Source organism: Pseudopodoces humilis, chromosome 3 (assembly GCF_049639895.1).
Source record: "Pseudopodoces humilis isolate 2021_Gansu_Grassland_sample_001 chromosome 3, ASM4963989v1, whole genome shotgun sequence".
Taxonomy (NCBI): domain Eukaryota; kingdom Metazoa; phylum Chordata; class Aves; order Passeriformes; family Paridae; genus Pseudopodoces; species Pseudopodoces humilis.
In genome coordinates this window covers 31,251,887-31,279,883 of record NC_142202.1, presented here as the reverse complement: position 1 = coordinate 31,279,883, position 27,997 = coordinate 31,251,887, and the positions used below count along the sequence as shown (strand labels likewise).

The following is a 27,997-nucleotide window of genomic DNA, read 5'->3' as shown; positions in this document are numbered from 1 at the left end:
TGCGTCGGAGCGGGGAAACGAAAGCGGCGGCCGTGGGCTCGCGTCTTGCCCTCGCCGCGCCCTGGGAGCCCGAGCCCTTCGGAGCCGGAGCCCTTCGGAGCCGGACGCGGCCACCCGCCTGCCCCGCTTACGCCGTGAGTGCTACCCGCTCCAGCACGGCGCTGTCCGGCGACCCCGGTCGTGTGTGGGTCAGGGTGGGGTGCGGCCGCCGGCTGCTCCCGCCGTCTGCCCGCCGCCCGCCCTCCGCCTGCGGGGGGGGTCTCGGCTCGGCCTCTGGGACCGAGGACTGTGCGGCGGGTGGTGCGACAGGTGTGAGAGGCAGAGAAGGGCAGCGAAGCTGGTCAAGGATCTGGAGGGTAAGTTCTGTGAGGATCGGCTGAGGGGGCTGCGGGTGTTTAGCCTGGAGAAGATGAGGCTCAGGGGAGATCATATCGTTCTCTACAACCACCTGAAGGGAAGGTGTAGCCAGGAGGGGATCGGCCCCTTCTCCCGGGCAACCAGGACAAGAGGACACAGCCTCAGGCTGCGCCCGGGGAGGTGTAGGCTGGACAGCTGGAGAAATTCCTCTACAGAAAGGGTATTTCGACATTGGAATGTGCTACCCGGAGAGATGGTGGAGTCACCATCCCTGGAGGTGTCCAAGGAAAGACTGGACATGGCACTCAGTGCCACGGTCTAGTGCCCATGGTGGTGTTCAGTCACGGGTTGGACCTGATAACTTCAGAGGTCTTTTTTAACTTGAGATTGGAACGATTCTGTGAGAGACCGGTGGTTCGGTGCAAGGGGGCTGTGGAGATGTGGAAGGGCTTTCCCTCACAGCTGAGGGGCTCCTGAGGGATTGGATGTCCCTAACTTGCACCTAATTTTGCATAGTTTGAAATTTGTTGGGAAGGCAGGAGCGCTGAGGCACCCTTAGGGGGGTTTGGATGGTGTATGTCTCAATAGGGAGCTGGTAGGGGTGAGCTGAGAGTGTGTTGGTCCCTCATTAAGCTCTCTCAGAAAAAATAGAAAATGGCTGGTTTGTTAGAGATAAACAAGGGGAAAAAAAACTCCCAAAACCCCCAACTGAAGCAAGAGCAGATAAAGGTGAGTTGTCTGTAATAGAATTTCTGGTGGAAGGGAGAAGATTTCTTAGCCATAGTGCAGTGAGCTTGTGGGATCATTTTGCAGTCAGAGTTGTGGGCATAAAGAAAGGATTTGGCCTTAAGCTGCCTTGTATGTGTTTGTGAAAATAAGTTTGGTAACCAAAGGTTTGAATTGGTGACCTGGGACATCTTTTATAATCCAACAATCCTATATGGAATAATAAGCACTAATCAGGGTTCAGTTTCTTTTTTTTTTCTTCTTTCTAGTAGCAGGGAGGTTTTAACTGGTGTGTTAAGCATTTTTCCCTTTACATTTTTACCTGCTTTCCCTTTCCTTGCTTCTTGTCTTCTGCAAGCCTTCCAAGCTGGCTTTTATTAACTCTGTCTTAGGCAGTAGGCCTTTCTCTGGGTTTATGCAAAATTATCAGCCACATGCAGAAGCTGTGGCAAGGATATCTTGCCAGTGATTCCTGGTGAAAAATACAACCGCACACACATATTTAATAAAATTCTGTTACAAAAGTCATGCATAAAAGCTCCTTTATGAATTAAGATTTGCAGAAGTGAGGTCAGAGTCATTTGGAGTTTCATGAGAAATTGGTTCTACCTTGCATATTCTCCATTAGATTGAGCTGACATTTTTTCAGTCTGGTTGGATAAAATGAACCTTTGACTCAGTAGTAGTAATGAACTGTCATATATTTAAATTATCTAAGTGTCTATATCTGGGTTGACTTAATCTACTTGCATTTGGGGATAAGTAGGTTGTAGAAGTGATTTGAAATTCATCAGTTATAGGGAAATTTCCATATCAGTTTCCTGTTTGATTAGTTAGACTAGGTGTTTAAAAAGGCGGTTCAAAAGAAGCTAAGACTGTTACCTAAAGACATTTAAGTTGAGAAGCCTAATACTTAACATGAGTTAACAGCTTAACATGATCTATGCCACCATGCTGATGTGCATTACAGAAGGTTAACTTGCTTAATGTTTGCCAAGTGTGATCTTCTTCTTTTAGCATTTTGGGAAAACATGAAGAGAAGGACAGAACCCGAATTTAGCAGCCCCCAAAATAAGCAGAAGAAGAGGCTGGAGGACTTGGGATTAACCCTGAGTTCTACTTCAGATGATGAAAATCAATTTAGTAATCATACTACTCAAGGTAAGGTTGGAGATCTGGAATGTGCTGCTGCAGGGGATATAAAATAATTACCAGGAATTGAACCACATCTCCTAAGTCCTAATTCATAGCCTGAATTTCAAGGGTATGCTCTCTCATTAGGGAAAAAAGCTACATTATTTCTTTTCACAACCTTGGATTGGTGTGAATTCATTTAAGGTTTTTTAAAATGTTAGGTAAACCTTTTCATCTGGGAATTGTATGAATTCAGATGTAGAAAATTTAATTTGAGGTAGTTGACATGTGCATGATCCAAAGCTCTAAACATTCTTGTCATATTGATTTTTTCAGTCTCAGCAGTTATTTCTGGTTTGGAAGCTCTCAGTACTGAGGTGTTGTGGGTGTTATGCCATAGAAAAGCATCATAATCATATTTTTGTTTAAAAAGGAAGAAAAAAATCAGTAGTCTTATCACATTTCTGCAGATGGGAGAAATTGAGATGAATACAAAGGGGCCAGTTGGTTGGGATCTCTACTTTGCAGGACTGTCTCTTATGCTGGCTCAGTGTGATTTTTCCAGGGGAGAGCAGAGTTGTGAGAGCTCACAGGTGTTTCTTTTCAGAAAGTAGATCTATTTCAGAGTTGAATAATTGCCTACTTTTTCTTGGAGTGTGCTTTCTAGGCTGGAGTTGGGATATACCGCAGACGAAGCACATGACCTACATAATTGGTATTGCTCATGTGGGACGCTTTAAACTCTCTCAGGTTGCCTGACTGTCATGCCTGCTACATCAGTCTTAGGATTTCTCCTGGTCATGAAGTGTTCAAGTGCCTGAATACATAAAGAAGCCTTCCCTTGTGAAAATGGAAGGGTGTGTGTGTGGAAGATGAGTGGGCTGGTTTGGGAATAGCTGTAGTTGCAGGGTATACCTGGCTGTGTATATCTGTCTGACAAGGCCCAAGGTGAGTGAGGAGGCCAGAGGTGCAGAATATGAGAGCTGGGGTAGGGAATGCTCTGTGCACTCAGGGCTGAGCTAAAAAATTCAAACTGATGTTTTTTTCATTTTTCCCCCCTTTTGATTATTGAATTCATATGAGTCAAAATAGGCTGTGAGCCTTAGTGTTTAAGTAACAAATTTATATAGTTCAAAGACAATATTTTGGGTAGAGATAATTGTGTAGTAGTCTTATTACACTCATTGTGGTTTCTAATGAAAGAAGGGAGGTTGGAGAAAGAAGTGGTGTGAGATTTAATCTCAGCTGAGCATGGCTTAGCAAATCTTAAAAACTAGAAGAGTTGTAAAGGGACTCCATTGAAATGTATGCAGTGGGTAATTGTGTTTAAGGCACTTCATGAGTCTCTAGAAAAGACACAGCTCAAAAGCAGTTAGCAAAGTTAACTGAAGCTGTGTAACAAAGAAGCAGAAAGCAGTAGCTGACCCTAAAGCAAAAATCCTTTGTGTGTTCTTATCTGAAAGCTCTGTGAAAGAGACAAATATATCTTGTGTGATAGATAATTGAAAATCAAGATGGGTATAGAATGTTGCAACACAGGTTGAATCAGTCTTTCTTGTCTGGAGCTGGAAGCCTCAAATGTTGATACTGTAGAACTCTAGTGTAGTAGTTATGTGGGGACACAAGTCCTGAATCTTAAAAGCTGATTGCTCAGCAACAAACACTGAGGACACATGGAAAGGGTTTTAACTACAGTTGTATATTTTACTGTGGTGACTTTCATTTTTACTTCACTTTCTTGTAATGGCCTTTTTTTGCTGATTTTTCAGTTGTTTCCTGTTACTTCACTGATGCTCAGTTTCCCAGAACAGGAAAATACAGAGATCTGTGAGTTGAGAGAGAAATAGTCTGTGTTTTTTCTTAAATTAGACAAATGTAAGAAAAGTTCAGTCCTTCTTTTTAAGTATTATAATATCTTTTGGGGTTTTTTTAACACTTCTGTGGAGCTAAATTATTCCTTCTTAAGAGATAAACAGAAAAAGATCAACTCTGCGAGCAATCTTCTGTTTCATGTCAGGGCAACTTTTGTAGTTCAACTTCCCCTAGTTGTACAAAGCAGCACAAAATGATTTCTAGCACTCAGCAAACAGAGAAGCTCAGGAGACAGAGGGCCAACAGAGAGCATGGCTGTGCTTGCTGTGGACTGCTTCTTCTGTAGGTTGTATGAATTAGCTGTAGTAAGAAACTTGTGCCACTGCTTCATCCTTATAGTGATATTACCCCAGGAAAAACAGAAGGAGTCATTGGGTTGCAGGGCCTCCCTTGGCACCCAGCTGATACAGAGCAGGCTGAGAAAAGTGAGACTACCATGATTCCTGCCCAGATCCCAGTTACATCATGCCTGGAGTGAGTAGGTTTGGGCATCTCCCAGCTGGAGAGCAGCAGTGAGGACTATACAGCTCATACAGGCCTAGGTTCTTACCAACTAGTAGATCCCAAGGTGGAACTAGGCATAGACAGAGCTTCATTATTTGGTGCCCATGAAGGTTCTGGTGCACTAGGTTCTGGTGAGAAAGGTTTATTTTGAGTGCTTGCTGTATGTGTTGATACTTACTACCTTAAATGAACCACTGACTTGATTAAGTTCTTCCTCAAACCTCTCTCAAGGTATTTTTAAAAAGATTGGTGTCTTCTGACCTTATCTTTCACTTGAGTTTGTATGCATCAGTGAATGCTAGAGGTGAAAAACACTCATTTGCTGTAGTAAACTTGAGGATCCTTGCTTTTTAACTGGATAGTGGGAATAAAACTGAAGTAAAATAAATTTAACTTTCTCTCCTTTCTGCAGTATTGGCTATTTGGTAGATGCCTGTGTGCTTGATGTCAGTTTTTGGCTAAGTCAGGGATGGATTTACACTTGTAGTTAGGTACGATATGGAAGAAAATTCATACATTCATCAAGGTGTAATTGTCACTGTTCTCAGGAGAGAATCCCTGTGGACCTTCTCAGTTCCTCAGGATCATTGCAAAGGTCAGGAACACCACAGTACTATTGTGGTCATGCTGTGGTGCTCTGCTGGCAAGGGTTTGCCCAGCCCTTTGTAGGGCCTGGAATCCATGGGATCAGAGAGGCTGTATGTGTCCCTGAGGCAACAGGGAAGATAACATGCCCTGTGCAACCAACACTTAGTTACATTACACCTGCATGCTTCCTGTAACACATCTGAGATGTTGAAGTGTCCTCTGTGTGTGTGTTCAGAGGATTTAATGAATTTAATGTGTTCTAATGTGATTACTGAGATGTCTTTCTTCTATTTTTATTTTCATTCTCACTTTTTCATTTGGTTTCAGAGTCTTGCAGTAGCACCAGTGGGTCTGACAGTGAGAGTGATGAAAAAAGACCAGTCTTCAGCAATGAGTTCAAACAAGACTCTCTTGTGGAGGGTACTTCATCTCGTTACTCAATGTATAACAGTGTCTCCCAAAAGCTTATGGTAGGTCAAAATAGTTTTGGACCAAAATATTAAGAACTGATGAAGTGGAAAGACCAGTTTATTATTAAAAATACTTTTATTCTGATCCTCTTTGTAGCAGGGTTCTCTGTCTTTTATTTCCTTACTGTCTTGTACACACATGAAATTGACTGCATTCCTGCTTTTTGTTATTGTTCTCTTTCTGCTAAAATTTACTGAGAGAAAACTGAAAAACTAGAAGATAATGAACATAGTTCTTTTAACCTAAGGGTTGTGTATGTGTTTCAGGACCAGTGTCTTGCATTCCTCCTCTGAGTTTTATGTGAAGTTTTAACTGATACTTGAAATGCATGTGAATGCATGTTCACAACAAAGAATATCATCACAACATGAATTATTTCCTACACCAACTCTTTTTTTTTTATGAACTGTCGCTCTATTAGGAACGGTGAGAAGAGCGACATAGACTAGGAGAATGTCTCGTAGTTTATTACTTCAGGTTTGTTTTATAGACTGATACGTGGAAAGTACAGAAAGGAAACTCTTATTGGTTAGTAAACTACTACATTACCATCATTGGTCAGTGGTGCACACTACCCCCTGACTTTCTCCTGCAAAGAAAGCAAGGGACAGACAACAACACCTGCAAGGCTGTTTTCTGTCTTTGAGGATTGTTTTGAATCCTCCTTATGAATTCCCGGGCTAGCTTCTCAGGCAAGACTGAGAAGCTATATGGCCTGCAGTTTCACAAGCTCTCTGTTTCAGAGTTAGCATCCGCAATGAACCATCTATGCTTACTGAACCCTGTGATGAATGGCTCCAGGCTCCTCACTACTTTTCTCTCCGGGCAGGCTGTTCCTGTATTACTGAACCTTTTGTAATTTGTTGTCATCTCAAACATCATTCTTCAGATCTAGTTTTTTTGTGTCCTGCCTCAGTGAACTCACTTGAAAGTCCTGAAAGCTACAATTGAGATTATAAATGCTCACTGATTTAAGGGTGATCTGCCATTTTACCCGCTACTGTTTGACCTTAGCAGTAGTACATAAACTCAAGTCCACTTGCCTCAGAGTGCTCCCTGTGCTCCCTTTATAGGCCAAGATGGGCTTCCGGGAAGGAGAAGGTCTGGGAAAATACGGCCAAGGCAGGAAGGATATTGTTGAGGCCTCAAATCAAAAAGGAAGGAGAGGCTTTGGCCTGACCCTCAAAGGATTTGAAGGGGAGCTCAATATTGATTGGCAGGATGAGCCAGAGGTAAGTACTTTCTGTTTTAAGTCCCATTTCTCTTGTTGTGTTCAGCAAAAACTGGGAGAAAGAATGTGAAAAACAAGTGTGGTTTTTCTTGGCAGCTGTCTCTTTTTCAGTGCCTCTAAACTGTACTTTGAGTACTAGACTTCTGTTTTGCTTTGATTATCAGAATCTAGTAAAGGGGAATGTGGTGAAGGTGTTTCTTGTGGTGGAGGTATTTGGGGTTGTGTTTTAAGATGTGTTTTAGTACAGGAAGAAAAAACTCTACACTTGGCACTAAAGTCATGGCATAACCCCTTATGCTAGCATTGGGAGTCAAACTTCTGGGAAGCAATTAGTTTTTATTTGGCTCTTCCCATGACTTCTGTTTGCAGCCTAGTGCCTATGAGAAGGTGGACTGGTGCCCTGAGTTTACCACGGAGATCCCAGATGCCCAGGAGCTGAAGGAGTGGATGACTGTGGGGAAGGTAATTTTTTATATCTTTGTACTTATCAGCCTAAGACAAAACAGAAGTACTCAGCCTGGGACAGTTGCCATGTCAAATAGCTGTAGAATAGCATAGACTGTGAGCAGCCTCTTGAGGTTGCTAGTTTAGCTTCCTGCTTAAAGCAGACCCAGCTAGATCTGATCAGGTTGCTCCAGGCCTTGTTTAATGGAGTTTTGAGTATTTTCAAATATGGAAATTTTACAGCCTGTTTGGACATCTTTTCAGTGTTTGACAACCCAGTTGACAAAAGAAAATTTACTTATGGCTAATTGGCATTTTCTATGTAGCTTTAGTCCATTGTTTCTTGTCACGTCACTGTACATCTCCAGGAGCCTAGCTCAGTCTTTTCTGTCTCCTGTTAGGGACTTGTCCCATTGTTAGGTACAGCCACAGGATCTCCCTTTTTGTCTTCTGACTGTTCTCAGCTTTTTCTCATACATCAGGTGCTTTTTCACCCTTTGTCATTTTGGTGGCCCTTTTGCTGCTTTTGTTGTAAGTATGTGTGTTCCTGTACTAGAGAGTGCCAAACTGGATACAGTATTTCATATGTGGTCTCAAGATGCCTAACAGGGGAGAAAATTCCTCAGCTTAATTGCCATGCTTTTGCTGAAACAGCCTAGTATGTGATTGGCAGCCTTCATCTGTTATTGGTTCATTATTGGCTGCATTCTGAAATGACAATATCATGCTTGCTAATTGCTCTCTGTGCTCTTGTCCTGTTGCAGAGGAAGTTGATGATTGAAGATGAAACAGAGTTCTGTAATGAAGAGCTTTTGCGTAATGTCCTGCAGTGCAAGGTGAGTCCCCTTTTTAGAGAGGAACTAAAATTTTGGGGAAGCAAGTGAAATAAATAATTATAGAGGCTTGAGTAGTTAGGTAATTGACAAGAGCTCAGAATGTCCTTTGTCACCTCGATGTCACTGGGATGACCTAGCATCCTGTTTTTTACTATCTGTTCAGCAGCCTGTTTTGAACCTCAGCCTTCTAAGAGATTGTCTTGGTTTAACTCCACCTGGCAACTAAGCTCTTTGCAGCTGCTTGCCCACTCCCTCAAGGAGTGGACTGGGGAGACCATGGTAAAAGTGAAGAAAAGTTGTAGGTTGAGATAAAGGCAATTTAATAAGTAAAGCAAAAGCCTTACTTAAAAAAAGCCTTAAAAAATGGAAGGAAAGCAAAACAAGGAATTCATTCACTACTTGCCATGGGCAAGCAGGTGTTCAGCCATCTATCTCCAGGAGAGCAGGGCTCCATCACATGCAAGGGTTACTTGGGAAGACAAAAACCATAACTCTGAATGTCCTTGGCTTCCTCCTTCTTCCCCCAGCTTTATATGCTGAGCATGATGGGGTATGGTATGGAAATCGGTTTGGACAGCTGGGGTCATTTGTCCCGCTGTGCCCCCTCCAAACTCTGCAAGAGTGCATTCCCAGCCTACTTGCTGGCAGGGTGGTATGAGAAGCAGAAAAGGACCTCATGCTGTTCAAACACTGCTCAGAAGTAACGAAAACAGCTCTATGTTATCAACACTGTTTCCATCATGAATCCAGAATGTATCTCAGAACTAGCTACTATGAAACAAACTAACCCTACCCCAGCCAAAACCAGTGGGGAGATGATAGAAAGCAGTCACCCCACCTTTAGTCTGACTGAAAGGCTAAAAGCTTGAACAAGCAAAGGAAATGAGCTCCCTTTCTTTTCTTGTCTGTTCAGTCTTCCCTCCTAGATCTTATCATGCCCTTGTATACTGCAGTAGTGTGTGTGTGTGTGTGTATATATGTGAAAGAAATACTGTAGGGTAGGACTGCTTTTGAGGCTCTGGAACTGTCAGTACAGAATTTGTCATTATTATTAAATTTGCTTAAGAGCTGAGATGGTTTAGAAGAAGAGCAAATATCATTATGAGACAGAAAAACTTTTATTGGTGAACCAAATCCTGCATGGATTTTGCTGTCTAAGGAGAGAGAAGCAAGGAGATGGGAAATGATGCCTACCTATTCCTTCAGCCTGTGCCAGGTCCAGCTGAACTTTGCTTCTGTTTGTGCAGAGTGTATTTGATGAACTGGATGGAGAAGAAATGCGTAGAGCCCGAACAAGGTCTAACCCCTATGAGATGATCCGCGGAGCTTTCTTTCTCAACAGGTTTGTAGAATGTTTGGTAGTGTAGCCCCTTTCCCATGTATGTCCATTTTCAGCTGTGGGAGCCAAGGATGAAACTTCACAATGCCCCATTTGTGTGTTCACAGGGCTGCAATGAAGATGGCAAATATGGACCATGTCTTTGACTACATGTTTACAAACCCTAAGGACTACCAAGGGGTGAGTGCCTCTAACTTTCCAGCAGCAGTACTTTCTCAGAGAATGTGGAAGGTGGGAAGAAAGGAGAATTTTTAGGATACTAGCTGAGAAAACAGGTCCTTGAAAGTTTCCTCTGAGCGGTGTAGTTTATGGTGCATGTGGTTTGACAAATGGGAGCCGTTACAGGTCAGTAGAACTCCCTCAGTTTCCTTTTGCAGGTGCCTTTGATAAAAGAGTATGATGCAGAACTGCTCTACTTTGCTGATGTGTGTGCTGGTCCCGGAGGCTTCTCTGAATATGTCTTGTGGAGGCGGAAGTGGCATGCAAAAGGATTTGGCATGACCTTGAAAGGACCGAATGATTTTAAACTGGAGGACTTCTATTCTGGTTCCAGTGAGCTCTTTGAACCTTATTATGGTATGTAGTGTACCCATGTAGCATATTTTTGCTTATGCTACAGTCTTTGTATTAGTGGCAGGGCTGGTATTGATACGAGCAGGGGGATCTAGGAAAAGCCTAGGGAACTATTTTGCAAGGCAGAAGGGGGCTGTCATTGGAGAAAAGGGTTGATATTGGTGAGCTTGCATATAAAATCATTTTTCTGGTAAGTTATTTTCATTTTTTCAAGTCATTTGCATTTATTACCATTCTGGCCTGGGAACATATTTCATTGTAGCAGTTGATACTTGAGTACTTATCTGAACATTATACAGTGCTTAAAGATTGCTTGGCAATGTTTTTCTCACATCACTGATCTCAGCATGAAACACTGTGAATGAGATGACTTACAGAATTGTGTGGTTTGGAAGGCACTTTAAACATCATCTAGCGCCAACCCCCTGCTGTGAACAGGGACACCTTCCATGAGACCAGATTGCTCAAAGCCCCTTCCAGGCTGGCCGTGAACAGAGACTGGGCATCCACAACTTGTCTGGGCAATGCATCCCAATGAGTCATCACTCTCAGTAAAGAATTTCTTGTTAATGTCTATTTTAAACATACCCTCTTTCAGTTTAAAGCCATTATGCATTATTCTATCACTATACTCCCTGATAAAAAGTCCCTTCCCATCTTTCCTGTAGCCCACTTTGAAGAGTGCCTAGGCTCCCTAGAGTCTTCTTTTCTTTAGGCTAAACAGCCTCAGTGTTCTCAATCTATCCTCATGGGAGAGGTGCTCCAGCCTCCCCATGTGTCTATTAGCAGAGCTAGAGATAGAAGCCTCATTTGCCTGACTGTCAGCATGTTTCTGTATCAGACCTTCCTAGCCGTGCTCTGATAAGTGATTGTGGGCTCTTAAAGCGAAATAAAACAGATTTGGGCTGGAGGCTGTATCTGAATCATTGTGACTAAATGAGCTGCTTAATCCAAGGAGGTTTGTTAACATGTTTTACCTTGCTTTGAGACAGACTAAACAGGTGTACACAGACAATTGCTGTGTCTCATTTTATGCATTGTAACTTGTTAATCTTGATGATGTGTTTGAGCCCTTTATCTGCCTTGCCTTTAGGACTAGGAGGGGAAATCCGAGGACTGCTAGTATTTGTGTTTCATATTTCAGACTATATAAAAGAAACTGGAAGGTGACTGTCTTATAGAGCAGAGGATTTGCATTTCTGTTGTTGTGCCTTGTGTGTTTTTTCTTATCTCCACCACTGACTCTTGTTGACTGCCACTCTTGACACCTGACTATGAGCTCTTAGAGAATGGTTAGTAGCACTTAAGGATTAGATCTTAGTTAAAGTGAAGGTTCATGGCAAGGGCAGCAAGGTAGATAAACACATTGCTCTACTGGTTACAGTGTTTGGATCTTCATAGTTCACGGCAAACTGGTATTACAGAGAGGAGGAGATTAATACCCCACTCATTTTGATTAATTTTCTTGATCCCTTTCTGTTATGCTATAAAATCTAGTGAGGTGTGCATAGACTCTCTTCCACTGATGGGAAGGAAGTAGCCTGCCATGATACTTCTGTTGTGAGGAATGGTAACAAATTCCAGTATCACTTCACTTGTTGACAGGATGGTTGGTGAGGAGTTCAGTTATCAAAACCATGTCATGCATCCTGATCTCTTCTGCTTTCTAGTCCTCCAGTTGAGGTAATAGAATCTGTAGTAGAAGATTGACAGGGACTAATACCATACAGAAGTTCAGGCTTCCTTAAGGCATAGCTAGTGAGGTGTAGAATACACCTTCGGTCAGCTTTCTAAAACACCAGCTGGGGGAAAATGTAGCTCTCTTTTACAAGAGCCATAAAAAAAAAACAACTGTAAGAGTATTTGTGCACAAACCTACTCTGTCTCTTTCCCTACACTCTTTATAAATTTCTTCACAATATTTTTGGGGGGTTGCTTTTTTAAAGCCCAAATTACACCGTGTTTGAAAATATACTATTATGTTTCTTTGAATTCTTAGTAGAAGGTTACAAATGTACAATATAAAGAATTTTGCCCTGTCTGTAATAACATGTTTTTAACAGGTGAGTTGTGCAGTGAGGTTGAATTTTACATTTTCAGCAGGTTCAGCTGTGTGCCATTCCTTCTTGGATGAGAATATTATGTTGTCACTTAGACTTCATTTGTCTTTTGCTGAGGCTAATGTACATCGCCATTTGAGCATGGTTATTGCATGGTTTTGTTTCAGCCCAATCACTCAATCTGAATAATTTTTCTGAATTAAAAAGCATCTTTGGTGGTGAACAAAGGAGTTTGTTAATGTTTATTTGCCTATCAAGGTCTTTGTAATTTCTGACTAAATGTTGATTGAATACAATAAATCATCTGTACATACTGATTTTTTGTTTGTACTTGCAAATGTGTTATTGATTGTCTCCTTTTTTTCCTTAGGAGAGGGTGGGATTGATGGAGACGGAGACATCACTCGATCAGAGAATATTACTGCTTTTCAGAATTTTGTGTTGGACAATACTGATCACAAGGGAGTGCATTTCTTAATGGCTGATGGGGTTGGTTAATTTCTTTTTCTTCCTGCACTAAAAAAATACTGACAAAACTGACACCTTGTCTGCATACAATAGGGTGTTTGACATGTATCTGTAACTACAATGTGAAATTCTACAAGCCTTGCCATTAAAATTCCTGGTGTTGATTTCTTTATCTTAAAGAAACAGAAATTATCATGATTCCATGATTTAGTTACTCAGAATCCTTTGCTTGACCAACAGATTTGTGGAGATACTAGTCATATGCTATGCACTTTGCAGGGTTTCTCAGTGGAGGGTCAGGAGAATCTGCAAGAAATCCTAAGCAAACAACTCATGCTTTGCCAATTCCTTACAGCACTGTCCATTGTGCGAACAGGTACATTTTGTCCATTAATCTTCCTCCTTCTCTAAGGTGTGGGTGGCACTGAGGAATGTTCTGTGTAGTTTTTATTGGTTCCTTGAAGTCTGCTCTGCCGTGAGTTGAACAGAATTGAATCTGAACGCCTAAGTCCTGGGATGGTTGTCACAAAGCTAAGAGATCTGGTCAGAAAAGTAAGCTAATCTGTGTCTATTTTGCTTTTAACTAAAAGCATGAGCTAAAATGCATTAATTTAAAGCACTTAATTTGTTAGGTTATGTAGCTGTCTTGGGGTAAGGTCATGCAGTGTGATAACTGGACAGTCTGAGTTTTATGGCACTAGCTAGACCATCTTCCTCAATATCCCAGCTGATTGGAACAGAGTGGTGTTTATCCAGTTCTTCCTTTCCTCTAGCTTCTGAAGGCTTTTCTCCTCTAAATCTGCCATCTGTGTGGTAAGAACACATGATGCCTTACCCTGTCTTAGCTGGACCTCATTATTGCTAAATGATGGACCTTACACTGTGTTGATTCTGATGGCTTCTGTCTTCCACTGAGTTTAGTTAGCCATTGGCACTGATATAGAAGACAAATGGTAACAAAATTATTGTTTTTATCTTGTGCCCTATGTTTAGGAGAACCTGAGGCAATGATCTACTAAGGAGTAGTCTCAAATGTGATATAAAAGGGGCAGCCTTCTTTAAGTCTTTCCTACATGGGTAGATGATAGTTCTGTAAAAACACCAGTTTTTTGCTTGGGGAAATCTGAAATCTTGTTTGAAGGGGCAACAAAGACTCTTTTCTCTCTGGATGGCAAGTTGTTCTGTTTAGGTAACAGCTATTAGTCTTCTCTAGTCTGAGGTTCCTCGTTGCATATATCAAGGCTCCTCTTCCCTGGAGGATTTGGGATAGCATGCTGCCATGCCATAGGGCACAGTCTGGGCATGGAAGGGAAGGATGGGGTGGAAATAAAAGGTTTGCTTGTGAGATAGCCTACATAGAGACTAGAATCTTGGCAAGGAAATGCTTTTCTCTCTTTGCTTCAGAGAGTTAGGGAAGATGTTTCTTGCTGCCTTGCTGGCCCACTTCATACTGTGTTCTGGATGCTGTTTAATTGCACGAAAACCCTGTTACTAGTTCTGTGGAAAGATTGCAGTGCTCAGTACCTTCTTGTTTTCTTATAATCTGCTGGCATCAGTGTACTTACTCTTTTTTTTCCAGGAGGACATTTTGTCTGCAAAACCTTTGACCTGTTTACACCATTCAGTGTGGGTCTTGTTTATCTGCTATATTGCTGCTTTGAGAGAGTTTGCATCTTTAAACCTGTGACAAGCCGCCCTGCTAACTCGGAGAGGTGAGATGCTTGAGTATGAGGGTCTACTAAAGAAAATAATCCTCCAAATACAGTGATAGATGGATTTGGGTAAGCCTAATGGAAGCTTTGTGACCTGCCTCAATTAGCAGCTGTCTTGGAAGAGGAAACATTTTAGATGTTTGGCAAATTATGGACAAGGTAAAGATGGTATTTGCAAAATTATACTTATGGGAAGGAAACTGGAACTGGATATGTAACAAATCTTGTTTTGCATGGAACAACTATGGTTTCAGTGAAGCCAGAGGATATATGAGAGGTTGGACATGAGCTGGCACTGTGTGCTCAGAGCCCAGAAAGCCAATTGCATCCTGTGCTGCATGCAAAGCAACGTGGCCAGCAGGATGAGGGGAGGGGACTGTGCCCTGCTACTCTGATCTGGTGAGACCCTACCTGCAGTGCTGCATCCAGCTCTGGGGTCCCAAGCACAAGGACATGGACCTGTTGGAGCAAGTCCAGAGGAGGAACACCAACATGATTTTAATGATGGAGCACATTTCCTATGAGGAAAGGCTGAGAATTTGGATTCTTCAGCCTGGAAAAGAGAACGTTTATGGGTGATCTAACTGGGGCCTTCCAGTACTTGAAGGTACTGGATGATCTTCAACCCAAGCCATTTTATGATTCTGTGATATTACCTGAGTTTTCATTGTACCTGTCAAGTTTAGCAGAATTGACTTGCTACTTGAGGGAGATCTGTGGGAGGTTTACATAGGATTGCATTTACCTGTCTTTCCAGAGCTGAGAAAACGTATGATGACTCAATGATAAGTGAGTTTGCATCTTCTTAAGGATATCCAGGATGAAAGAGTTCCTGAGATTTAGGAAACTATCCTTATAATGGGAGTGTGGCTGGAAAGTTGTGTGTGAAAGGACTGAGCCTACCTGATCTCTCTGCCTTGCTCTGCAGGTATGTGGTATGCAAAGGCCTGAAGTCAGGGATTGAAGATGTGCGAGGTTACCTCTTCACAGTGAACATCAGACTCAACCAGCTGCGTAATTCTGACTTGGATGTGAATCTTATCGTCCCACTGAATGTGATCAAAGACAACCAGGATTTCTACAATTACATTGTCCAATCCAATGAAAAGTGAGTTACTATGGGTGATGAGGGCTGTTGGCTGTAGGCAGATTAATTTAGCATGGCTTTCAGGTGTAACTTCCTGCACTCATGGAGGTACTTATTGATGCTGCCATACTGCTCTGCTTTTGCTCTCTTAAGTGGCTGAGCAGAGCAGGGGGACTCTGTGCAGACAGAAATGCTGTATTACTGTTAGTGACCGTTTTGCCTCTGAGTACTGTGTAGAAAAGTGCCTTATTTGTTCCAGTGATCTTCCTGTCAGTTTGAATCATGTTGGCTAAGATCCCTCATTGCTCTGTGAATCAGACTAGCTTCCCCCTATTTTCCTGCCAATCTTTCTTGTTTTGAACGGTAGAAGAATGTTGGTGGTGATTTAATTTGCTCCCTGACTAAAACTTTTCTTCTATTTTAGCCACTGCAGAGTTCAGATAAAGGCACTAGCCAAAATTCGTGCCTTTGTTCAAGACACGTGAGTATATTCTTCTGGCTTTTAGTGAAGACTGAATTAACCTACTATTAATGAATTGCTTTTCCCTTGTTTAATAAGTTGTTGATTTGAGTTAGTATTTGTCTTGGCCTTTGGAAGCAGGAAAGTGAAAAGTGCTTTTAGGTAGCTCAGTTTGTGTCTCTGCCTGAATTATTTGCAGAGATGTGAGGGTGGCTGGAGACGTCCTGAAAATTGATGGTCTATTATCACCCTTGTTGAGAAGGCTTCCATGCATTGAACGATTTCCAGTTACCATAAATGAGCCCACTTCTTAGCGGGAATGTAAACAGAAAAGTAACTTGCAGCTGGCGTGTTCAATTCAACAGTAACCATCCAAGTTGAGTGTGGTTCATAGTTGTTCATTTTTCCAGGGGCAATTCAAAACATCTATGTTATAGACCTAGAATTACCTAAAGCTTGACATTAATTTCTTGCATAAAACTAAAGCCATTGCATTGTTTCCCTGCCACAGCTTTTCTGTTCAGGTGTCATTCACCTATGTGAATATGTGTAATATGTGGTAGAAAGTTGAGTGAATATGGTAGTTAGAAATTGTCTTAGAGCTGATTCTAGCTTGACACTGTTTTTTGTATGGCCTTCAGCAGGACTTCACTATTATTCTTAAATAGGGCTGTGTACCCAATTCTTGAAGATTAGCATAAGTTTGTATGAATACATAACTTACTGAAAATATTTATACCCAGTGGTACTTTCATGGAATGAAGAGATAGCTGATAGTCAGTAGTACAGACCATGAAACAAATCTAAATACAGGAACTGGAGGGTGGGGAGGGAAGGCAGCATCCTCTTTCATACAACCCTTTGTGGAGCAGTTCATGTTTGTTGTTCCCAAGCCAAATGCTGAAAGTTCCAAATTTTATAAGGCTGGGATATATAATGCTGTAAGATCAAGGAGGTTTCACTGTCTTAGTGTTCTGTCTTTAGGACACTGGTTGAGCCACGGCAGGCTGAAATCCGGAAGGAGTGTCTCCAGCTATGGGGGGTAAGTAAGGTGTCAAGCAGGCAAATTGTGAAGGTGTCCTTGTTGCAGTGACACAAGAGTGGAACTGCAGTAAAGATAGGACTTTCTAGACAGCGGTTTAATATCTTGTCTTGTGGGAAAGTCAGAAACTGCTTCAAGCTCTTAAGTAATCAAACAGGATGTCTCTGATACGGTTTAACTGAGCAGGCTTCTGTGCAGTTGAGAATATTTTATTGTACACAGAGTGAACTCAGCACCTGGATCCCAAGCAGCAGAGCTCTCTAAAAGGTCTTGTTTTTGTCTGCAGTTTCTGTTTCCTAAGCTTTTGACTGCAGTGGGGCCATAGATATGGCAGTTAGCTTCACAGGCTGATGGTATGTCTTTGATGAAAGGGTATTTCATCAAAACATACATGATATCAAAGGTTTAGACTAAATCTTTGTGGAGGTGCAGTTGGTTTCTGTGAGGTGTGGTATGCCTACATTAAATTTGCAAAACATGTGAGATACTTTATTTGCCACATGACATCTCTTCTTCATCTCAAATCCCAAGAGTAGGAGTTTTAGGGGCAGGATGTTCTGTCATATCTTGAAACCAGAAATGATCCTCTGAATGTGCCAAAGAATAACATGGATTTGTTTTCAGATTCCTGATCAGGCTCGTATTGCTCCTTCATCTTCAGATCCCAAGTCCAAGTTCTTTGAGCTGATTCAGGTGAGACATTGACTAGAGTCCTTCCAAACAAATATAACTTTTTCTTATTGGAATTAGGAGATGAAGAAGCTAATCCTGGGTTATTGTTTCATGTAGAAGTTGTGTTTACCTGCCTGTTGGTGTATTGTGTCTATCTTGCCTTTCCCATACTTTCCTCTTTAGGGCACAGACATTGATATCTTCAGTTACAAACCCACTCCTCTGAATTCCAGCACACTGGAGAAAATTCGCCAAGTGTTAGATTACCGGTGTATGGTGTCTGGAAGTGAACAGAAGTTTCTCTTGGGATTAGGGGTAAGTGCTAAGAACAGTCCAGAAGTTTTTCTGATTCATTTTAATGCTACTATTCTGCCTTGCAGTTTCATCCCATCCTTTCCTGTCCCTGACGGCCCAAAAGAATCCTCATCAGCAGTACTGGAGACTGCTAGTTATTTATGTTTCATTCTCCTGATGTCACTGCCTTTCACACTAATTAACCCTGCTTCTGTAACCTCAGCCTACACAGAGACCTGCACTCCTGCTAGTGTCTCTAATTATCTTCACTGCCCTTTTAAAGGTGTTCTATTTCTGGTTCTTTGTGTGGGTGTAAAAAGTCACTGGTAGATTAGAATAGGTGTTTTTGTTCCTTTGCTGTAGAGGTTAATGTTCTTCCTTAAAACTTATGACAAAGAAACTGCCTGTGACAGCCTAGGACAAAAAGATTCTTGGAGGGTTGCTCTACAATTAGAGGTCTCTTTTCTACCCCTGCCCTCAGAAGGTCTTGGATGAATCTGATTCTGTCTTTACGTACAGAAATCACAGATCTACACTTGGGGTGGTCGCCAGTCAGACCGCTGGACAAAGCTGGATTTGAAAACTGAGCTGCCACGAGATACTCTTCTCTCTGTGGAGATTGTTCATGAGCTGAAAGGAGAGGTAGGAGCCTACTCTCTTATCTTACCATGTTGCTGCAAATATGAAGAGCAGTTTCACCTAATCTCTGTAAGATACTGCAGAAAAAATGTTCCATCTGTGTCAGGTCCAAGGGTTTTTTCTTGTATATGATCTTTAGAGTAACTATTTTGGATTAAGTTCCTTCTTTCTGTCCAGTGCTAGAAATATGAACTTTCAACATTGTTTTGAAAACACTCTGGACCTGATGTGTTGCTTTTCTAAGTAGAGCTGCATATGACATTGCCACCATGACTTCATGTGTCTGTGGCTCTCGGGGTACATAACTGCTCGGTAGTGACTGCAGGCTATGGGGAGAAGATCCTCATGGTGTATTTACAGTGTAAGGTGAAAAATCCCAGCTGCCTGGGAGTTTCCCTGTCCTCTAGCACCTTAGACAAGGATACTGTAGTGTGCTGGGCTTTGTGATACCCGATAAGGTACAGATAGCTGGTGATGGCAGCCGTGGTCCCACCCTCTCTCCCACCCCTAAGACAGAAGTGGGTATTTGAAATGCACCAGTTCTTGGAGGATGCCATGTTCTTGTATAATGGGCAGCAGGGAATTCGTGTGTTTCTAATATCTGGAAAGGTGCCTTCTTGCTAGAAGATATGTCCTGTCAAAAAACAGGCTATAAATTAAAGCTGAAATATTAACAGTCTGAATAATAAATCTCTGTATTGCCCTCCTTAGGGGAAAGCCCAGCGAAAAATCAGTGCCATCCACATCCTTGATGTCTTGGTGCTGAATGGCAATGATGTTCGAATGCAGCATTTCAACCAGAGGTATGTAGGGGTCTGGAGAAGCTTTTTTCTGTACTTGTGTAGGAGTGACTGGGAATCTGTTTAGACAAAAAAGCATTCAGCTGAAACATTACTATAAAGATGAACTGTGAATAAAGCTGCTCTGAAGTACATATAGGCTTTTCCAACTGTATCTTCTCTGTGTATGAGGGTAGCTGTAGCTTCTTTCTTAGTGTAGGGTGATCCAGGGGTAAACTGACCATTGTGGGAGTATAAATGAGCTGAGAGAGAAGGAACAAGCCCCTCTGTTTCCTTCCTCAGGGACACAGAGTCCCTCCTAGCCTGATAAATACATAAGTGTTCAACAGCATGTGGACTTATAGAGTAACTATGGACACTCGTTCCTAATGGATAGCAGGCAGTATCACTGGGCTTTGAATTCAGAGGGTGGGGTGAAAAGAAGTCTTGCTAGACCCATTTGGCTAGCAGTGGAGGAAGTGTGCATGTCCTGAGTTGTCTAATCACCTACTCTGTTGAAGCTGTTACCTACCTGCTGTGTCAAAGGCCTCATTAAATTGCTAGGCTCTGTTTCTATGTTCATTCAGGATTCGGCTGGCAGAGAAGTTTGTCAAAGCTGTTTCTAAACCAAGCCGGCCAGATATGAACCCCATCCGGTGAGTGGTGCCTCTTTCCCTCAGCCTCACTTGTTTTGCTGTCATTATGTTGAAACCTGAAAGGTTTCAGGCTGAAATTCATGGTTCTGTTATGTTCTTTGGAAAGAGGCTAAAAGCTGTTTATATATTTAAGGTAAATATTGTTAATGGAGAAGTTGAGCCCTCCTTTCACATATCAAACAGTCACATTTTCATCATAGGTGGATTGGCTGGTGTTGATTCCAAATGTGTGACTGTAGGTCTAGTACCCAGTGAACTTAATCATTGCAAAGAATTCTGTCCTTATCTGCCCTGAAGGGTCAGCAGTGGTACAGTGATGCTGACTGTTAGTAAATGCAGGACTGACCAGCATCTATGAGGACAAGGCTTTAGTTACAACCCCCAGGAAAATTCCTGACAAGGGGCTTCAGCTTTGGTTGTCTCCTGGCCTTCCATTTCATTAATTCTACTGCAGCATAGCATAAGAGCTACCACTATGAAGGCATCAGATACGTATTATGGACAAAACAGCTTCTCGTTCACAAGCTGAAGTGCAGCAATATCATGAAAGAATCTGGAGGAAGGGAAGGAGGATCTTCTCCTTGATGGCTTAATGAAAGGTAATGAGTGGAATCTATGCCTAATGACAAACAGTTGTAATAATTGGAGGAGCCCAAAATGCTGGGGAAGGCTGCAGGTGAAGTGAGAAGGAGAGCTGAGAAAATGGATTGTAGAGGGATCATTTGCTGCTTTTGTGGAAAGGTGTTAAAATGTTGGTGTTGTGCTCTTTGAGGCCTGATACTTGTAGCAGTATGTGGGAAATGAGGTGTTGGGGTGTCCAATCAGAGACAGTGCTTTTTTAACTTACTGATTTTCTGTGTCTCAAAACAACAAAACCAGTTTGATGTAATGACAGAATAAGGACTCAAAATAATCTTTACTGATTTTAAAGAAAGCTCTGTTTATCTCAGGATAACTAACAAGTTTGTTTTATATCTGAGGATAATAATGGTGAAGAGCCGGTTGTTTAATTTTACTGTGAGGCCAGCGTGCTGAGGCCAGAACTTGCCTGGGACTGACCTTGGTCAATTTATCTGATGGGAAAACAAAAGCACCTGACTTTTACTGTTTTCACTTTCCTGTATAGTCAACCTGAGGTAAAAATGCACAGGTTCCTTAGCAGCAAGGATATTTATCTGCTGCTTACAGCAATCCAGCCATGAGCATGCATGTGTCGGGTTTTCTCAAGCCAAGAAAAACTAGTCACTTTAGCATAAGATAGAGGAGAAGGATGAACCTCAGCTGAGCCTGACTACCTCATGCTGTATAAAATCAACCATTTGGCTGCTCCCTGTAGCTGGGCAGAAAAGAAGAGAACAGTTTAAACTTTTTTGAAATAATGCTTTTTTCTTTTTTTCCCAGAGTGAAGGAAGTGTACAGATTGGAAGAAATGGACAAGATTTTTGTGAGGTAAGTGATTGGTGCAAATAAAAAGTCAGGGCCCACTGAGATTATCAGTTACTGGTGCGCAGGAGCGGGAGGGATGTTCTGATCTGTGCTAGTGGAGTTATGGAGAAAGAGCTGTTAGACCTCGTGGTGGCTGCTGTTCCTGAGATGCTACTCACTCAGAGCATCATTCTGCTGCATTCTAATGCCACAGATGTGGCCAATGCACTTCATAATAGCTGGAGTAGCAGCAGGGTTTGAGTTTGGTTGCAGAAATATTAGTTGCTTCTTAGTGGCTTGAAAGGACAAGAATTCACACCTGAAATTTGGATTTATTATGGTAGCTCATCACAGTTTTTTTACCACAACACTCAATTTTCAGCCTGATCTAGACAAGTCAGACTGGTTTCTCTTATTCTGTGTGGGAAGGCAAAAACCCCAACTCTTCAGGATGAGATTATTTGATGCAGTCCTGTGCAGTGCTGTCAGTTCTCACTGTGACACTCTGGAGAAGGGATGCAGGTGGTATGATATGGGTACAAGCACAGTAAAGGAAGAAACACTCTACCACTACCTTCTCAACTTCAACTATCACTTGCAACATTATAGGCTGAGGATGGTGTGGCTGGACAGTGCCCAGATGAAAAGGGACCTGGGGGTACTGGTTGACAGCCAGCTGAACGTGAGCCAGCAGTGTTCCCTGGTGGCTAAGAAGGCCAACGGCATCCTGGGCTGTGTCAGGAATAGTGTGGCCAGCAGGAGCAGGAAGGTCATTCTTCCCCTGTACCTGGCACTGGTGAGGCCGCAACTGTGGCAGTGTCTGGGCCCCTCAGACACAGAACTGTGTCCAGTTCTGGGCCCCTTAGTTTAGGAAGGACACTGAGACGTTTGAGCATGTCCAGAGGAGAGCAACAAGGGTGGTGAGTGGCTTGGAACACAAGCCCTGTGAGGAATAGCTGAGGGAGCTGGGGTTGTTTAGTCTGGAGAAAAGGAAACTCAGAGGTGACCTTATCACTCTCTACAACTTCCTGAAAGGTGGCTGTAGTCAGGTGGGTGTCGGTCTCCTTCACCAGACAGCAACTGACAGAATGAGAGGACACATCCTTAAGCTGTACCAAGGAAAATTTAGGTTGGACATTAGGAAAAAGTTCTTCATGGAAAAAGTGATAAAATACTGGAATGGTCTGCCTGGGGAGGTGGTGGAGTCACCATCCCTGGATGTGTTTAAAAAAAGACTGGATGTGGCACTCAGTGCCATGGTTTAGTTGAGGTGTTAGGGCATGGGTTGGACTTGATGATCTTGAAGGTCTCTTGCAACCTAGTCATTCTGTGATTCTCTCAAAATTTAGGTTAGAGATGAAACTCATCAAGAGTTCAGGGGGAATGCCCCGGCTGTCCTACACTGGCCGAGATGACCGGCATTTTGTGCCCACAGGACTCTACATTGTACGGACTATGAATGGTAGGAAGAGAGAGTCCCCACTCCCTCTCAACTTTTCTTGGTCTCTCCTAGTAAAAAGTATTGACCAGGCTTGCTCATCTTATAACTTGGTGAAAAATTAGTGGCAATATTCCAATGTCTAGAGATTAAGTGTTTGCATGTAATGAGGGTAGCTTGGATTTGGATAAGGTTTAATGTGTTTTAATGTATAGGTTTTTCTGTTGTGGGTTGATTAGCTATCATGTGGGTAATTTCATTTATTTACATGACTGATTACCTTCTTTTTTCATGAGATAATAATTTATCATCAAGATGTTTTCCAGAATAATAGGACATGGAAATACCGTTTCAAATGTAAAGTTCTAAATGCAGGGAGAAGGGATTGTTCTCAGTGAAGAGGGAGGGAGGGAGGATCACAATTATTCTTATAGATTCCTCCTCTCTACTTGCACTGTATGTGTATTTCTTCTGTGATTATTTCCTCCTTTTTATTTTCTACCTGATCCCTGTAACCCTTTTGCTAGATCCCTGGACAATGGCATACAGCAAAAACTTCAAGAAGAAATTCTTCTTCAACAAAATGACCAACGTATCAACATACAACCTCCTTCCTGAAGCCATTGCACCCTTTCAGTGAGTATGAGCTAGAGGGGAGGCTATGGACAGATGTCTGCAGGTGTGTGTGTGCCTGGGTGTTTGGAAGGGAGCTCAACAGTGCTGTACCCTTGCAGTGGTTTGCAGTGCAAGTGCAGCTGGTCACCAGCAGGGCGTGCTGCAGGAGCCGGCAATCTTCTCAGGCTTTCAGGAAACTGCTGGTGTGGAATCACGGATTTTGCAATTAATGGCTATGAATAACAAATATCTCACAACTTTGTTCTGCTGTCTGCAGCAGACTACATGTTACTGAACCTCCTACAGGCGGGGAAGTAGAAATTGAGCCCAGCAACTGTAGTTTGTTGCATCTCTGTATTTAACGTGTTTGGTTGGAAGTTGCTGATTTAAAAGCGAATTCAAAATTCATTTAGCCCAGGCTCTGGAATAATCTGTAGGAAGATGGGAGCTTTTTTTAAAGAGTGTGAGAGAGAAAAACAGTGGCTCCTTGGAAAAGGATGGAGTGGCTTGTCACTGGACAGTCACTAACATTGTGGCTGCTGAAAACCATCTGTATCTACTGACTACAGGAAAATTAATCCACAGACACCAGAGGTTTATGTCCAAAAAGGAGACAGAGAGGAGTCCTTTTACATTGTTCGAATAAAGGGAGAGGCCATGGGGCATTCCATTGGGGTCTCAAATTTTTGGAGGGCGCAGCCTCCTTTTTATCCTACTTGAGAGGTACAGACTTCCCAGAATGCTTGATAGCTGAGATCTCCCCCAGTGCATAACCCCCCTCTTAATTCTTAACTCTTGTAGAATTCATGGTGTTTCATCAGTGTTCCTTTCATCCTTCAGTGGTATCCATCCCATTGTTTCTGTTACCTCTCAGTGATAGTTCCATCTTATCAGCAGACCCACAGTTTGTAAAGACAAACCTGTCATTGCTGTCAGTACTAAGCTGAGGGCATTACTCAAGTACACCAAATCCTGAGTCTGATGCCTCAAGGGTACGGGGCAGAGATGTTCTGCACTACCACTATTACCCAGGACTGTGCCTCTGAGTGAGAACTTGATATGAAATAGCACTACTGATGTTCTCACTTTGAACCTCCTTACCTGTCTTAGAGCAGCACTTCCAAGAATTCTTAATCCTTTCTTCATGTGGTGAATGGCAGAACAGGCTTAAAAGGAGAGGCACGTGATGCTTTTCCCCCTCCGTGTGTCAGGATGGGTTTAGTTCTGCCTATGTACTCTAAAATAGGCCAGCATGAACCTACAGGAATGACTGAAGAGGTGGAGGGAGTGGTTGTGTGGGACTCCAGAAGGGATGTATTGTAGTTAGTGTGTACTAATATGTCTGTAATTAGCCACTGACATGTGCTCTTGTCACTGTGCTAGTACTGCTTTGTTAGAACAGAAGCACTAAATAAGCTATGAATATTAAGCATCAGTAATTGTACAAAACTAAAGGCTGCTGTGTTGGCAGTAATTAGCAGCTCTGATTTCATTATGGCAGGGACTCTGTTGATGCAATGAGGGAGGGCTGTGCTTGATGGATGGAAATGGAATGGGAGATGGCATTGTAGGACCAGAACTCTCAGCAGCCAAGCAGGGCTCAGTTATTTCACATGAGGGGAAAGAGGGAATGATCCTAGCTGCTTTTGTGCAGTGGGAAGTGCTGTTTGTTTGCAAAGCTCCATAGAACAGCTGTTACTGATTATAGTAGATGGTGAGAGATTAGGTTGCTACTTCTGGCAGCAACTTCCTAAATTCGTCATTAAGGTGTTTCCATTGCCTGCAATGACAATTTCATCCTCTGAGAAGCTTGTGGGGAGGTAGGGTTTTTCCCTAGTGACCTGATTCCTTCCAGCAAATACTGAACTGAATTTGAGTGAAGCTAGAATTAACAAGTTTGTTTCCATGGAAATCTCTTTGACTTGGCTGTTGCTGTACTTTGAGGGCTCTAAGAGTTTGTAAGGTGAACAAATGAATGCACTGGTCTTTTCTAAGGCACCCGTTCTGAGTATTTCTGTGTGAATCCCACAGCAAGAGCAGCTGTCTCACACTGGGATGGAAGTATTCTCCCTTCCCTGCCAAACTAATCTTGCTCTCCTCTCTGCCCACAGTGTCTGCCATTACAGCCGCCTCTTCTGGGAATGGGGGGAAGGTGTCAAAGTGCACGACTCTCAAAAAAGACAAGATCCAGAGAAGCTATCAAAGGAGACTGTCCTGTCTTTCATCCAAGCACACTACCCCTAACCCTGCTCTCTTGAGGGTGCAGGGAGGGGCTGAGCCCAGCTTGGACTCTTCAGGGATTGATGGTACTGGGAAGGCTCCACATCTTCTATCCTGGTATTCTCCAGAGTTGATTTCCTGGAGATGAAGGAACCAGAGGGTGGTATGCAGAAGGCACAGGATGAGGCTTTACCCTGGTAGTGTATATAAGCGTACAGCCCAGGTAGCACCTGGTGCCAGAGTACCCAAGGTGACTCCTGGAGCGGAGGCCTAATGTCCTTTTGTCCTAATGTACTGCATGCATGAGGCCAAAGGGCTGACAGCTTTCTTTGCTCCTGTTCAAACATTCAGCAGGGTTTGTGGAGCTCTGTGTATGCCAGAACTCCTCAGGCTTCTGCTTCTCTTGCAATGTGGGAAGGAGTAGAGATGTTTTGATGGGAGAGCTGGGCAATTGCACATTGAAGCAGCCCTGCATTGCTCCTGGCAGCTGTCTCCTTGGCCTTGTCAAAGGCTTTGACTACAGTGGCGAGTGTTAAGTCTTTGGTGAGTTGTGGGCAAAAGTTATATATTCTTGTTGGTGTCTCTAACACTTCTGTTTATCAAGGCACTCAGCTAGCCACTGGCAATTCTTATCTATGGTTCCCTGTTGAACAAAGGCCAATGCAGGTGTGGCACAGATCTGATATGCTTACACCTCTGCAAGCTGCTTTGATAGGGATTTCCCCTCTCCAGGTTAGTGACTGATGCCAAGCCAGCAGTCTGGGACTAATTTGTGAAAACGTACCATGGCTGGTGTATGTGCTTCATGGTACTTCTGAGACCAAGGTGTTTTGATTCTTGGTACTTAATATTATTACCTAAACCTTCAGGGAGGAAAATAGATGTAGGAGGGAAGACACAGAAAAGCTAAGATGCTGAAGTGTCTGGAAGAAATGATGGGAATTTCTAACTTTAAAAAGACCTAGGACTTTAATAGAAAGATATCTTGACTTTACCCATGCAGGTTAATCAGAAGCAATCCTTGTCCCCTGTGGCAATGGAAAGGTTACTAGACTTTCCCTTTAAAATACCAGAGTGGCTTTGAAATCCTCTGTATCTCATTTGGCTCTGGAACTGCATCTGAAGTGAAGGCACAGAGCTGAGAAGCTTTCAGTTTGGCATTTGTGTCAAGACTTCTCCATGCGCTCCTGTGCCAGGCTCAAAGTTGGCTTCTGTTGCATCTTTTACCTTTACTTCTGACTTCCATGGTACTTTGCCAAGTCTTCCACATAAGTCAGAAGGTAACACGTAGTTGAATGCTTTTGGACAAGCAGCAAGATAGTCCCCTTTTTTGATTTTGGGTTTTTGGGGTTTTTTTGTTAGTTTTTTTTGTTTGTTTGTGTTTTGTTCTTGGCTTGTTTTTAAACACAGATTGGAAGTAGGGAGAAAAGTGATTTAGGGGTTTGTCTGAACTGTGCCTTAAGGAAAGCTATAGTTCTAGAATCTATAGCAGTTGTTTAGACTGTGTCTTTTTCTCCACATCCATATGAATGATTTGAACAAGCCTGTGCAGCAAAACAGAAATTTTGACTTAGACACAGGTCTGTCAAAGCAGTTGAAGGACTGCAATCCTCTTGGCTGATCTGTAGACTCTCCACTCTCAAACTTTGGTAAGACATGTACGAAAGAAACGGTGGCTCTTTCCCCCTAAAAAGAGGTGTGTCATTGGTAGCTTTGTCTTGGCAAAGGCACTTCCATGAGGAATGGGGGGGAATCTCTCCCAGGGGGCAATAAAGTACCTCAACCCCTGGTGTCCAGGCCTGTATACAGTTGGCTTTTTAAACCAACCATCAGTTTGAGTTCTAAGGACCTCTGTGGATTGCATTGAGGCTGTTTCAGTGCCAGTAAAGCATGCTGCTCCCTCTGCCAGGCTCCTTTGCAGAGTGTTATGTCCTCAGCTCAGAGCTTTGACTACTGTGGGCTAGAAGAGTGACTAGGAAGTAGGATCAGTGTAGACCTTGGAGGGTACAAAAAAACCTGGTCAGTCTGCAGGCTAGCTTTCATGAATGGATACTTTGTTTACTCAGTTGTCTCTAGTTCCTCATTTTAATTTGCTTTTATTTTTATTTTTGATGCACTCAACCTTGATTCTAAATCTCCCTTCAAGACTGCAAGCATGAGCCACCAAGCTACTTGCTTCCCTACTGAGGGATTTTGTTGGGAACGGTGGGTGAGGAAGGTCTTGCTGAAGGGAGTGTATATGTATGTTAATTGCACAATGTATTGTTATTAGGCTTTGTATTATTTTGTGTTGACTTCTATGCTTTCATGTTCTATAACCAATACAGCCCCTTTAGTTCACAGCAGTGCTTCTTT

General features: G+C 42.7%; 1 protein-coding gene across 1 annotated transcript; it reads left to right on the top strand.

Annotated features, from left to right (window-relative positions):
* Positions 1-27,984, top strand: CMTR1 (cap methyltransferase 1). Its single transcript, XM_005530612.3, has 24 exons — positions 1-356; positions 2,101-2,244; positions 5,509-5,651; positions 6,726-6,884; positions 7,253-7,345; positions 8,092-8,163; positions 9,411-9,505; positions 9,610-9,682; positions 9,880-10,078; positions 12,506-12,624; positions 12,883-12,979; positions 14,183-14,315; positions 15,244-15,423; positions 15,827-15,883; positions 16,847-16,904; positions 17,529-17,597; positions 17,760-17,891; positions 18,390-18,512; positions 19,221-19,312; positions 19,876-19,944; positions 21,346-21,393; positions 22,719-22,831; positions 23,335-23,443; positions 25,534-27,984. The coding sequence occupies exons 2-24, from the start codon at positions 2,115-2,117 to the stop codon at positions 25,664-25,666; spliced, it is 2,496 nt and encodes an 831-aa protein (XP_005530669.1). The 5' UTR covers positions 1-356; positions 2,101-2,114; the 3' UTR covers positions 25,667-27,984.
* Positions 27,985-27,997: the final 13 nt, after the last annotated feature.